The sequence below is a fragment of the Arachis stenosperma genome, chromosome 3, assembly GCF_014773155.1.
Source record: "Arachis stenosperma cultivar V10309 chromosome 3, arast.V10309.gnm1.PFL2, whole genome shotgun sequence".
Taxonomy (NCBI): domain Eukaryota; kingdom Viridiplantae; phylum Streptophyta; class Magnoliopsida; order Fabales; family Fabaceae; genus Arachis; species Arachis stenosperma.
Genome location: NC_080379.1, coordinates 172,204,346 through 172,219,333, shown reverse-complemented (window position 1 = coordinate 172,219,333; position 14,988 = coordinate 172,204,346). Strand labels below are relative to the sequence as shown.

The 14,988-nt window shown below is 33.8% G+C and overlaps 2 protein-coding genes across 2 annotated transcripts; one reads left to right on the top strand and one right to left on the bottom strand.

Annotated features, from left to right (window-relative positions):
• The first annotated feature begins 4,750 nt into the window (after positions 1 to 4,750).
• Positions 4,751 to 7,513, top strand: LOC130968744 (seipin-2-like). Its single transcript, XM_057894191.1, has 2 exons — positions 4,751 to 5,971; positions 6,810 to 7,513. Exons 1-2 carry the CDS (start codon positions 4,886 to 4,888, stop codon positions 7,269 to 7,271), a joined length of 1,548 nt encoding a protein of 515 aa, XP_057750174.1. The 5' UTR covers positions 4,751 to 4,885; the 3' UTR covers positions 7,272 to 7,513.
• Positions 7,514 to 8,408: 895 nt separating this feature from the next.
• Positions 8,409 to 10,035, bottom strand: LOC130968745 (nodulin-26-like). The gene is made up of 5 exons (XM_057894192.1): positions 9,699 to 10,035; positions 9,401 to 9,625; positions 9,068 to 9,265; positions 8,783 to 8,844; positions 8,409 to 8,700 (listed from the first exon to the last, which is right to left on the bottom strand). Exons 1-5 carry the CDS (start codon positions 9,834 to 9,836, stop codon positions 8,487 to 8,489), a joined length of 837 nt encoding a protein of 278 aa, XP_057750175.1. The 5' UTR covers positions 9,837 to 10,035; the 3' UTR covers positions 8,409 to 8,486.
• Positions 10,036 to 14,988: the final 4,953 nt, after the last annotated feature.

Below are 14,988 nucleotides of genomic sequence, written 5' to 3'. Positions count from 1 at the left end.
ATCCCAACCCAGCTTTATCATAAAGAGGTTTTTGACTAGCCAAGATTTGGTTCAAATTTTCAGAACTTTGGGTGAACTTGGCTAAGTCATCTTTAAGTCTATTAACCTCTTTGAGCAACTCTTCATTTTGTTTAAAACAATTCACATATGCAAGAACAGAATGATCACTTTCACAGCTTCTAACTTGGGCTTTTAACTGCTTGTTTTCTTCCACAAGATCACAAGCGGTTTCAGCCTCTCTTAGTTTTTCTTTGAGGAAATCATTTTCAGCTTTAAGAATGAAATTTTGCTGTTCAAGATCTTGATTCTCAGCTAAAAAACATCTAATTTTTTCAGAAAGGTGATCTATCATGAGATGAAGATCTTCAGTGTTAGAGTTTTGAAATGATACCTGATCTATCTCATTTGCCATAAGACAGTGCTGTGATTTGGTCTCAGACTCTTCATCATCATCATTTGAGTCATTTTCCAAATCTTCCCATGTGGCCATCAGTCCCTTCTTCTTCACCTTTTTCGGCTTCTCTTCCTTTTTCAACTTGGGACAATCAGATTTGTAATGACCCATTTCCTTGCAATTGAAACAGGTTACCTTGCTAAGATCTTTCTTTGTCCTCCTGGAGCTGCTGCCTTTGCTTTTGAGCTTTGCCATTTTCCTGAATTTTTTTGCAAATAACACAAACTCATTTTCAGAAGAGTTATCACTGGATTCATTATCCAGAGGGTTAGTCACAGAAGAAAAAGCAGTTCCTTTCTTTTTTGAATCTCTTTTCAAATAGGAATTTTCAAAAGCAAGTAAGTTTCCTCTCAAATCATCAAGTGTCATAGAATCTAAGTTACTACTCTCAGAAATTATTAAGGCTTTTGTTTCCCACTCTTTTGTGAGACATCTCAAAACTCTTCTCACTAGCACAGATTCTGAATGTGTGATTCCAAGAGCATCTAAGCCAACAGTGATGATGTTGAACCGTTCGAACAGTTCATCAATGGACTCTCCTTCCTTCATTGCAAACATTTCATATTCCCTGTTTAACATGTCTGTCCGAGACTTCTTTACAATGGTAGTTCCTTCATGAGTGATTTGCAACTTGTCCCAGATTTCCTTTGCCGTTGTGCACCGTGATACTCGTCGGTACTCCTCAAAGCTGATCGCACAGTTGAGCAGATTGGTTGCCTTGGCATTTAACTCCACCTTCTTCCTATCTTCCTCGGTCCAGCTTGCTTCTGGTTTGAGAGAGACCACTCCTTGAGCATTTGTGGTAGTTGGAAATTTAGGACCCTCCAGGATGATCTTCCAAAGTCTGTAATCCACAGCTTGTACAAATATCTTCATCCTCTCCTTCCAATAGGTATAATTTTTCCCATTGAAGAGGGGAGGTCTATTGCTTGATTGACCTTCAGCCAGATTGTATGATAACACATTTGTGCCACTGTTTTCTCCCATGAGGATCTTTACTCCAAGCTGCAAAGCTTGATCTCTTTGAGACCAAGCTCTGATACCAATTGATGGTTTCAGTGGCTAAGAGAAGGGGGGGTTGAATCTTAGCCCCCTTTTTTAAATGCTGGCACTTGCTGTCCTTCTGAAGAGACTTTTCTGTTTCTTGCTCGTCACTGGATACGAGCAACTCAGTTTTGTCTCGTCCCTTGCCACAAGACTTTTTGTTTCGTCTCGTCACTTGGCACGAGATAATTCTAGCTTTTGCTCGTGTGTGGCAGAAAACAGAAATGGAGTAGAAAGAGAAAGAACTTGCACCCAGATATATCCTGGTTCGGCTGCTAAGTGCAGTGCAGCCTACATCCAGTCTCCATCACAAACATGATGGAATTTTACTATAATCAACCAGATTACAACTTGTAAAGTGCTAACCCAACTTACAAGGGGATTCCAACAGAATCATGATACACAACATAGATGAACAAAGGACCTCTAAGACATCTATGGCTTTTCTTTCAATTTTGCACTCTCTGCCTTTTTCCGCTCTATGGCTTTTTCATACAAATCTCACTTGTTTGCCTTTTACCATGAGACTCAAGACATGACAAAATTAAACAGAAAATTACAAAACAGAGAACATTGAAGGAGAAGAGAATTCTGTTAGCTCAGGTAGCTCTGAGAACTCTGTGCCTTACACTCTCAAATTTTCTCCTTGCTTCAAACAGTGGTTGTTCCCCCTTTTTAAAGAAGAGAAAAGCCTCCACACTTGAAGCCAAAACCGAACCAACTTCTTCCTCCTTCAACAAACAGAAACGGTTCGGCCACTCAGAGAGAGAAGAGATAACCATGCATTAACCAACATGCAATTACCTCTAGTCCTTTCTTGATCATCACCCTTCATCAATCCGGGCTTTCCATCCTTGGCTTGCTCTCCAAGATGGATTTCTGGCCCTTGATGCCTCATGATGATGATGACTTCATCTGCTTCAAACTTCTGTCTCCAACCATCACTTCGCCACTCTAGCTACTCCCTGTGGTGGTTGGTCAGATTCGAAGACAAGCCATGCTCCAAGAATCTCCCTTAGCTGGCCGAATCTTCTTCTTCCATTTTGAGCATGAAAGGCTCAAGATTGCCTCACCAAATCTAACCATATTTGGTAAGCATCCTAGCCACAGCTCATCTTTCTTTTGGTATGTTTTCTTGCCATCATCAGCTTGATGGTCTTGATGCATGCAACTCTTTCTTTTTCTTTGTTGAAGAGCACGGCCTCCATTGTTTCCTGGACAAGGACCGAATAGAGAAGAAGAAAGAGATGAGAGAGAATGAAAGAAATCTGAAGAGAAGTAAAGTAATGCAAAGAAGTTAAACAATTAATTAGGCATAGCTTGCTTTTACTTCCCTTAGCATAGAGTGGCGTATTTGACATAACACCCATCAATCAATTCAGCTGTATTTTCTCTCTCATGTTCCCCATGCATTAATTAACAATGTAATAGATTTTGAAATCCATCACTTTGTTAAAGCTTGGTTCCGTTGGAAGCATTATGCTTTCATTTTTCTTTTATTTCGGACCAAGCATGGAAGCTATTCTCTTTAGTATGATTTTGGGCTTGTGACAGAATGCTCAAAGCTGGCCCATTTAATAAGCATTTGCTTTCCTGATAAAATTGTGTAACGGATCAAGCATGGAAAGCAAACAATAGAGCATTGGGCCTGCAACATTATTATTTATTCTGGCCCATTAATATAAAATTTCAGCCTCATGATATAATGCATGCATCAAGGCTAATTGTTGGGCTTAAGTCAGAAACTCCTTTCTCGGCCCAACATAAAATCTGCAACAAAATTATTAATCAAAAATGTTAAATGAAAGTCAGATTAATAATTTTGCAATTATTTATTTTAATAATGTTTTAGTCATCACAAGTATTATTTTTAGAGTTTTCCAAACTCATCAAAAAATATTAATAAAAGATATAATTTATTTTTTATTAATTTTGTTAACTTTTATTATTATATTTTTTCTAAATTTTTTAATAAAAAAAATTAAGAATAAATTTGACTTTCAAAATTTATTCTAGTTTATCATTAAACAAAATACAAAAATATTAATTTTTGTATCTCAGTTCTTTGTGTCTTATTCTCATTGTTGTCTTATTTTATTCTATTTTCAGAATCAAACACAATTTATAAAATGGCAAACTAAAGTTAGAGCTATATTTATTTATTGTGACATTTATTTAAAGAATAAGTAATGTTTTGATTTTTATGGTTTGGGCTCAAAATCAAAATTACCTTTAATTTTATTTTTAATTCAACATTGTCCTTAATATTTTATTTGATATTAAAATTATCCTTTTGACAATTTTATCCTTATCTCACTAACAGCAAAGAGGGTGGAAGAAGAAGAAGAAAAGAGGAGGAGAAAGGCTAGCGCTAGCAGGGATGAGGGTTGTCATCGTCGTCGATCAAATGTCTTTCTTTTAGGTAAAAGAGAGAAGGAGAAGAAGAAGCAGAGGTGGCAGCGTATCAAAGCAGAACCACACTAAGGAAAACGAGAAGCGACGGGTTCAAGTGGAACCAGGAAGAACAGAGGCGATGCAAAAACAGGGAAGCCACAACAATGGAGATGGGTTGTGCGTGGAGGTGGACCTCTCCGTCACAATCTCGGTCTCTCAACGATGGCACGAATGAGCAGCGGTAGCCACAATGGTCAAAGCGGAGGTTTCCCTAGTCCTTGAAGTTCTTTTCGTCGAAGAGTGACGAGATTGAATGCTGTCGTCGTCGTCGAAGAACAATAGTTTCAAATCTCCATTTCCTTCCTTTTTCGGCGACAATTTCGAAGACAAGCAGCGACGACAACTTTAAAGGTCATGGCGGTTTTTATGGTTTCGACGATCTCTCTCTTATTTGCATTCTCTCTTCTTTTGACGGTGGTGGCAATGGTGGCCAATTTTCTATTGTCGCTGCCTAATCTTTTTTTGTCTTATTTTCAAAATATATGAATTACTGTGATGTTATTGTCGAGTTTGAAGGATTGAATTCTTGAATTCACTACAAAAAAAAAACACTGAGTATCGTCGGATATACCATAAAAAAATAGTTATTTTTTTAAATAATTATTTATGAATCAATATAAAAGGTAGTTATTTTTATTAATGTGTATTTACATAATTAATTATATGTGTAAAACTATTTTATACTAACGGTACATCAATTAAATTAATAAATTAATTTTGGTTTTTCATAAATAAATTTATGAACCTTTTGAACATTTGTGAGTAGAAATAAACAAATAGTAGTTCACTCAATCTTTTGAAAATTATGAAAGGCAAATTATCCGTTGTGGCTTGAAAATGGGAGGCAGAGCCGAATTGAGAATAACCAACCGGAAATAACCGAATAACTTCCTAACCAACTAACTTTGCCTCCACATTCGCAATCGCATTTCAATGGACCCCAACGACGACGTTTACTCAGACACCCTCAATGGCTCCGACGACCACGCCAATGACTCACCGGAACCTTTCTCCGCCTCCGCTCCCGCTCTCTGCGATCCTCAACCGCCCCCGCTCCCTCTTTATAGTCCTCCCTCCGCCAAGCTACGCCGCCGCTCCGTTTGCCCCCCATCTCTCTTTACGGAATCTACGGACACCGCTTCCCGGAGCGAAATCATCGATGACGACGACGCCAGAAGGAGCTCCCAAAGGCATCATCGGAACCTCCTAAAATTGAAGGAAATCAAGGCCTCCGAATTTGAGGAGATTCCCGCGAAACCTAATTCGATTCAAGAGAAAAAGGTTCCTCCTTTTCCATCTGCGAGTATTGTGACCAAAGAGAAACGCGAGGAATCGACGTTAACCACAGCTGTATCTGCAAAAGACGATGTTTTTGCTGATTCCGCTGACTCCTCTGAGGTGCCGAGGCTCGTCGATTCTCCTCCGTCGAATACGCTAGAATATGCAGCGGGATTTGTAATTAGGGCAATTTTGTTTCAAATCAAAATCTTGATTTGGTTAATAAAGTTTCCATTGTGGCTCACTGTCCACACTTGCATGTTCATCGTGGACCCTTTCGGAACATGGAGAAAGGGTATTCGTTTTTCGACTCAGGTTTTGGGTTGTGCCTTTGGGTTCGTTGGTATTCCAGCTCGGGTAATTTTTAAGGATCAGAAAGCATTCTGGAACGTTGCGTTTAGGTGCGGATGGGGGTTCTTGTGGTCTATGGTCGTGTGTTGCGTTCTGTTTGCTCTTGCTGTTTCCTCACTTGTTTTTAGTGGGTTTGTGGTCAGCGGGTTAGCGCAGAAGCCAACCCAATTGATAAAAGGTTTCAACTTTGACTACACCAAGCAGAGTCCTGTGGCATATGTGCCTCTAATATCGTGTGCTGCTGTTGTTGGTGGCCATGATTCAGTGAAGGAAATTGCAGCTAGTAAGTGGGTGGGTCAAAGGGTGTTACCTCCTAAACAGAATGTGCAGGTTACTGTTTCATTGGAAGTGCCCGAATCAGGTTACAATAGAAATCTTGGGGTATTTCAGGTACCTATTTATCCGATTCATTTCATTGTAAGCAAACTTTGCTGTTGTGAAGATTTGCTAGTTCTGCATCTTTACTTAATTTAAATGCATATGGTTCTTACGTTAGTTAGTATTGGGATCCTCTGATGGTGAATAACCTAATCTGGGGCCTTTAGCGTCCACGTTTGAATGTAGCTATGTGTGCTTAGCTGCAACTTCATGCTGTCTTAATTTAGTGCCCTTGTCTTTGTAAAATTTTGGTAGGCAACAACAGATTTATTAGCTCTGCTCTTTCTCCATTATTGGCAAGCCCACTTTTGTGTCAAGGTTGTGTTATTAAGATACTATATGGATCTTTTCATGTGAGAATTTCACGACCTTCTCTCATTGAGCCTCATGCTTGGCTCCGCCTTCTCGATCGATGGTAAAAATAAACACATGAAAAGATCAAGCGAAATTTATTTTCATGGGAGAGGATCCATTCCCCTTAAGACTTAAGAGGCAGGCATTTGGTTGGCCTTTGCACGATAGCCAAAACGATTGGCTGAAGTGTTTGTATCTATTATATTTATTTATCACCATGTTGATCAAGAGACTTGAAAACAGCTTAAGATCTACTAGTCAAAGTTCAAGAATATATTATAATTGTATTGGTGTTTGTTCATAGTTTCTTCAAGCATATGAAGGTGCATTTCAGTTAAAATTGCCATTTCCTTCTAGTATCCCGGCACTTGAAGAATTAGAACCTTGACGATGACAAGTACTGCTCACTTATTATTGCTGGCCATGTAGCATTGCTATAATATTATTATGATGTTTCTTACTTTTTCAGGACTTTCATTTTAGTCTTATTTTGCAGATCAGAACAGACTTCTTAACATATAGTGGTAAAACAATTGCAAGTTTGAGCCAACCTTGCATGTTAAAATTTAGAAGTGAACCTATCCGGCTAATGACGACTCTAGTCAATATTCTTCCTCTTCTTACTGGTTATGCATCAGAAACACAGACTCTGGAAGTGAAGATAAGGGGTTTTGTTGAAAGGGAGGAACCTACTTCGTGCTTAAGAGTAACCCTTGAGCCACGATCAGAGTATATACATGGTGCTGGCCTTCCTCAAATATATGATTCATCTGTGGTAATTGAGGCACAACTCCCATTTTACAAGAGGATCATATGGAATTGGAAGATAAGCTTATTCATATGGATTGCAATGACAACATTCTTTGTGCAGTTTCTGTTTCTCCTAGTGTGTTGTTGGCCTTTCATTATTCCAAGATCCAGGCAAAGGAGAGGTCCTGCTCCCCGTAATGGTAAATAAAGTAAAACATTCTTCACCCTCCATTTTTTTTTCTCCTAACAGTGTAAAGCTAGCATGTTCTGACATGTTGAATTCATTTTTTCTTCCTAATTTTCCTTTCCTATCAGCAGTGTATACATGTTTTATTTCTCAATATATTATGTAATTTATAATAAAATATAGAGAGTACTCTTCAATCAAAGAATGTTACGAGTACAATCTAAGAATTCAGACAGTTACAGTTGATTCGTGTTTTTTTTCCATTTTTTTTCCCTGTCATTAGTTGATTGTAGAAATGGCTTTTGAAATGGAATGTAGGCTTACCTAAAGCCTAGTGCCAGGAAAACCCAGGTGAAGCCAGTGGACCTTGAGAACCCTAATTCAATTCTTCTTTGATATTTGATGAATCAAATACTACTAACTGAAATGAATTGAGAAGAGCATTGATGAGTGTTTATATTCCCATTCTTTATTTAAAAGAAGAGCCAGAGTTGATGACCGCAACAAGTCGTGTTTAAATTTTGATGATCACATTCACGGGTTTTTAATGAGAATGAAAACACCAGGAAACATTGGTGGTTTCCGGGTTGATGCATCATGCATGTGAATCAGACAATCTTTTGATGCAGCCCATATTCCATAACTCTGATCTTATCTGCTTCAGAGTTGACTCAGTTATCGATTGTTTTACTTTTCAATTTCAATCATCCCTTAAATGCCTGCGTACTAGTAGTAATAGATTTGGGTCCCTACACTCTAATTTTTCATTTTTCAAAGAACAAGACAGCATCTGAGAGGCATAAAATAAAATAAGTTACTACTTACTACTATTGTGGAATGTGGAGCACTTATTAAGTTATTATTATTATTACCTGTCAAGTTCAACTAACTAATCTCAAAACATAAATGATTGTCTCCTCATTTCAACATTTAAAAGTTGTCCTATAACGAAACTTGTTGAAATTTTGGTTTTTGCATGATGAGTTAGTCTTCCATTTCAGTTGTTGTTTCTTGACCTAAGTTTTTTATTTCTGCGTATTTGGAGACACACACCCCCACCACGACGATTTTACAGAGCCAATTCACCCAACTTTTCCTCTTTGCTTGGAAAATATGAACACAACTAACCCAACTGAAATCATACCAAATTAGACTTGATAATTTATAACGTTATCTTGAGAATTGATATAGTAATACAAGTCTAGTCTGTGATTGTGGTACAAGTTGGGCATGAGTCTAAAGACTAGCTTGTCTTTTGACGAAAGAAGCGGTGTTTTTAATAACACGAGAAGGAGGGTTGGCGGTGTGCCTGAGAGCGTTGTAAACCCAAGTACCAGCAACAGCCCCCAAAACAGGAGCTACCAAGTATATCCATATCCCTTTGTATTGATTGTGCACTATTGCTGGCCCTATGCTCCTTGCTGGGTTCATTGATGCCCCTGTTATTGCCCTGTCACTCACACCATATTACTCTATTATTTCCTTCCAAAATATCATCCTAAATTAATGTTGTAATAATACCATTACCGTACCCTGCAAACATCACATTCAGCAACACCGTGGAGCCAACTGCAAGCCCAGCCAACTCACCTACCTACATCATCCAAAATTAAATTTCAATAAATAATAAGCCGTCCAATGCGCTCTCAGTCTCTCAACTGCCGTGTCATGTAATAACAATTATTATATTTACATTCTTCGTCAAATCATGTACCATTTTTTATGCCCTAGTAAGAATCAGAGTCTACCGAATTGGTCACCTAATAATAAAAAATTTAATAGTAAACATTGCAAGCAAGAAAGAAATTTGATGTTACCGCTCTGCTATCGGTTGCAACCCCGGATATGATGAACATAAGATAAAAAGTGATGATGAATTCGATGACAAATGCTTGTAGATCAGAGCCAGCAGGGAGTGTTCCTGCGAATTGGTTTTGATTCCCATCGAATAATAATCTGAGGGTTCCACTTGCAAGTGTAGATCCAACAACCTGAGCTGCTACATAGACCGGTACCTACAACATTAATGTGGAGCCATGAATTTATACATACCTACATGTGTCACATGGTTTTGGTAATTAATGCTCTAGTGTGAGATAAACTTGTTTGTTTGACTCTCTAATTCCTGTTTTTGTCACTAATATTCTAACCTGCTTGAAGGGGAACCTTCTAGTAGAAGCAAAAGCGATGGTAACAGCAGGGTTGAAGTGGGCACCAGAGATGTGACCGATGGAATACACGAGTGCCATAACGGCCAATCCCCAAACAATAGAAATCCCCGGTAGTGTAACGACATTGTCGTTGTTCTTGTTCACAACCACCGCAGCACACCCTGCAAATATCAAGAAATATGTGCCCACCACTTCTGCCACAAACTGTATTCAAATCTCATGTTATGTTATGTCAGATAGGTTGTGAAGAAATATTAGGATTAATTATAAGTAATACCTTCTGCAACAAAGAGACAGGGAGAGAGGTGGGTGATGATGATGATGAGTTTCCATTGCTTGTGTTGTTGTTGTTGTTTTCTATATTCATAACCACTTCATGCTTTCCATTTGTTTCTGACGATGGATTCGCAGCCATAGTTAATCACCTTTGATCCTTGTAATTAAGCTTCAATAATGTTTTTAGGTTATGAGAGAAAATTAAAGCGCAAAATTCAACAAGGAAGTTGGAATAGAGATGCTTTCAGATAATCCATATATATATGAACAAAACCAAAATGTTTATTTTGGAGCGATGTGATCCGTTTAATGTTTACATATGAATATGATATTGGAGGCTATGGAGATTTATATAGACACGGTAGGTGGATTTTGATTTTCATTTTGATTTTCTACGAAAGCCAAAATAATGGTGAATCAATAATAAAATACAATAATAATGTAGATAAAGCTTATATGGACTTTTCGTTCCCGGGAAAGCGGTACAAAATAAAAGTGGATACGACTTTCCTTTTTCTTTCATGACTAGTAATAAAAATGTTAATAATAAGTACACGTATACTTTCAATTAAATTCGTGTTTATCATACTATTTCTTTTCTCAGATTGGGCTCTCAATTTTACGTATCAGAAATTTAATATAGCATATTAAAAGCCATTATATATTATCACTTAGCTAAAGTCTAACTGCAACTATTTCTAACGGTGATACTACAAATATAAATATTTATGTAAATCTAACTTAGTCTAAACTCCAGCAAAAATTAACGACATATTAAAGTTTTTTTTATTAATATAGCATAAAAAATTTTGTACATAATATAAAAAATTTTATATATAATACATAAATTTGTTGATATAATATAAAAATTTTTATATATAATATAAAAATTTATTAATATAATATAAAAATCTTTGTACATAATACAAAAATTTATTAATATAGTATATAAATTTTTTCTTTTATTGTATTTTATTTATTGGGTAAGTTAATATTTTAATATATAGTCCTTAAAAAATTTATGTTATGTACCAAATTTTCTATAACGTATTTCTATATTTAATAGTTTTGCTGAACATTTATATTTTGTTAGTAGATAAGCTAATATTTTGAATATGTGATTATTCATAAATGTCTGTGCATGATAATTTTAATGATCATATTTAGGAGAAAAAGTAGATGAGTTAATATTTTAGATATATTATTTTTTAAAAATTTTTGTATTATACACTAAAATTCTTTGTACTTAATAATATTGTTAAATATATATACAAGACGAAGAAGAGAATGATGATGACGACGACGACGACGATAATAATAATGATGACGACGATGAAAGTAGAAGAAGAGGAGAAAGAGAAAAAAATCAAATAAAGAAAAAAGAAGGAAAAAGAAGAGAAAAAATAATTAAGAAGGAGAAAAAATCAAATGACAAAAAAAGAAAAAAAGCACACATACATACGAAGAAGAAGAAGCGTAGAATGACTTAGTTGAACTTAATTAAAAAATTACTTTGCTATTTAATATTTTTTATTTTTTAAATAATAAATTTAAAAATTAATTACTTCATGTAGTAACATAACGTAATTGTTTAAAATAATTAGTTTATAAAAATCAAATTTATTAAACATTATATATCTATGTATATTTATTTTATATATTTTTAATATATATTTTATATTTAAAATATATATTATTTTGTATAAATAATTAATTTAATATCTTATTTTTGGTATTTAGTTATTGTATTATGGTTGAACTAATAAATAATAGCTGTTGAATAGGGGTGTGGAGCAATTATTATTCTATAAATAAATTAAATGCATGAAGGATGGATTTATTCCAGATTATATAATTTCATTTTTTCGAAGGGGTCAAATATTTAAGTAAATTTGTAGAGTTGATCTAAATTTGATTTATAGACTCGACTCGTAAATTCATACGAGATTATTTGTTATAAATTTTTTAAAAAAAATATATATATATCTTGTATAATATATATATCTATTTAAATATAGGCATTTAAATTTAACAATTTCAACATCAAAATACATAATAAATTAACATAATATTACAATTATAATAAATACTCTAAAATACATTTAAATTTTTTACAAATATGCATTTAGTTCAACATAAAACACACAATCATACAACCAAAACTTCATATAACACAACAAAAAAAATAATAATAACAACAAAACAACAGTTAAATATTCTAATAAACTAAATCAATGCTCCATTTATATAATCTTCAATATGTTCACAATTTCTGCTTCCTGCAATAATCATTTCTAACATGTTATATCAGATTCTTCAAACATGAGCTTTTAGATTTGTCTAAGATAATATGAATGGATGCAAATGCAGAGAGTAAATTAAATGGGATGATACCTTCTTGGAAGCACCAGAGTACAATGATTAATCACAACTGCTTAAGAGAGAATTAGAGATCCAAATAAATCGTAAAGTAAGAAAATCTTCTTGTTTAAAGGAAGAAAACAAGGGACTCAATTAAGATTTTATGATAAATTCACTGCTCAAAATTAGAAAGCTTTTAAACATTCTTGGTTATTCTATTTTTAGTAGGGAGGATTATTTAGTTTGCATATTCTCGCCACCTTTAACCATTTCAATGTTAATGTAACCATCTTAAACTTTCACAATTCGATACTAATCTAACAACCCAAGGTATATCATCATAATAGTTAAATACATGCAATGCAATGCACCTGTTATAAAATTGAGAATCTCTTTGATTAATTGGTTAATTCCTTGCATCTTGAGGAGCATTGGTTTCGGGACAGCTTGGAGTCAGCTTAGTCAGTGCCAATTCCTCGGAAAGTAAACTAAATAATTAATTTAGGAAAAAGTATGAGAAGACAATAAATTTAGTGTATGATGTGTAGAATAGAGTTAAAGTTGAAATTATAATCAGTCAATAATTAATTTAATTAATTTCTAATAATTTCGAATTTTAAATTTTAAAAACATAAGGATTTGATTATGAAAAAGTTACGTATTCTTCTATTTTACGCGTGCGAAAAATGTGTTACAATTTTTTCTTCTCAGCAGTCTTTTACTCTCTCGGAATTGACGTCGCGAAGATCACTACCGTCCGCTGTCCAGAATGTAACCCGACGCTGCTACCTATCCGAAAACGTCCAACGGAAACACCCCTTCACGCACGTTTTTTCCGTCACGCAGCCTAAGACCGCCATGGCACCGCCTTCTACGACGTCGCAGCCTAGATCCTTCTCACCCTCGCCGGAAAGACCGACAGTAGCAACGACCACAAGAGCCCTCTAGTGTCCGTGTGAGTTCTCCTCTACGGCTTGGCTTTTGTCATTATTTGTATTCTGAATTTCACGTTAAAGCATAAATAAATGTTCATGTGATTTTCCCCAATTTTAACCTTTCTCTGGTCCAAATTATTAATTGGATGATCATGTTCAAATCCCCCACGCCCCAATGAAAAAGCTCCAATGATGCATGGACCATGTCAACAGAAAACCCCATTGGAAAATTGACAAAACCCAGTTTAGTGCGTAAACATGAAACATTGGTAGCACACAAAGGAGAACGTCATCGCTGTGCGTGTTGCGGAGGTTTTCGGCCATGACTTTTTTAGATTTTGCTCTCCTTACATCTTTAAGGTATATATATCAACAGACGAATGCTGTATGTTCAATTCAGTAGGTATGTAAATGGTTATTTTAATTTTTAGTTAAATTTAATTAAAAAAATTATTTAGCTATTTAATATTTTTATTTTTTAAATAATAAATTTAAAAATTAATTACTTAATGTAGTAACATAACTGTTTAAAATAGTTAGTTTATAAAAATCAAATTTATTAAACATTATATATCTATGTATATTTATTTTATATATTTTTAATATATATTTTATATTTAAAATATATATTATTTTGTATAAATAATTAATTTAATATCTTATTTTTGGTATTTACTTATTTTATTATGGTTGGACTAATAAATAATAGCTGTTGAATAAGGGTATGGAGCATTTATTATTCTATAAATAAATTAAATGCATGAAGGACGGATTTATTCCAGGTTGAATAATTTCATTTCTTTGAAGGAGTCAAAACTTATATATATATATATATATATATATATATATATATAGTATCAGACACCCAAATAGAATGTAACAAGATTCTCAACGGTTATTAGAATAGTATGAGGACGCTGACATGCATGTTTTACTTTTATTTCGTTTTGAGTTTTAATGTGGATACCTTTTTGTGTATTTTTAATATACAAATTCGTAAAGCCTAAGCCCTAAATAATCCTAAAGACCTAAAGTGTATTCAATAATGAATGAGTTTTGTAAAATACTAATTCTTTTAATTGACAATTTGCTTGAGTCCAAAATTATTAAATAAACATTAATTACATCAAAATCAAAAAGTGATTGTGAAAAAAAAAAAGCTAATGTGAACTGAGGGAGTATGTTTATTCTTTTTCTAGAAAGTAATGGATCAAGTACCTTAGGTTTATTTTAGTTTTATTTCATTTGATTTTTTTTATTTTGATTACATTCAAAGTTTCACATTGTAACTAATGCGAAGTAGTTAGATTAAAATAGTAGATATGTTGATCTCTTAAATAAAAATAAAAAGTTCAAATTCTAAAAATTAAAAAAAATGAAATAAAATAAACGTGATTGACTGCTATTTATTATTGACACAACATTTAGGTTATATTTGTTTATTAAGACATAGACACTAATTATTAAATACGGTAGTACATGTTTATTGTTTGTTTGTTGAAATATGAATTTAGATAAATACGGTTATATTTGTTTATTAAGATATAGACACTAATTATTAAATACGGTAGTACACGTTTATTATTTGTTTGTTGAAATATGAATTTAGATAAATTATATAATAGTACATAAATATACACAAAATATATATATTTAGTATTCCTTTTTAAAAACACAATTATAAGATACAAAATTTGATTTTTCTATTCTTAATGATTTTTAAAATTACTTATACATAAGACACAATACACAAGACACAAAAAATAAAATTAACATTTAATTTATATATTTTTATATTTATATATTTTTATGTATTTATATATGTATTTATATATCTCAAATATACTAACCAAACACAGCATTATGAAATTTGAAACTATAATCAGAATGAGAAGGTTGGAACAGTAGCGTCATCTCCAGCGTCTTTTCACCATCAATAATTCGATTTAATTAGCACTCTTTCATTGAAGTCTAACGAGGACGCAACAACATAAG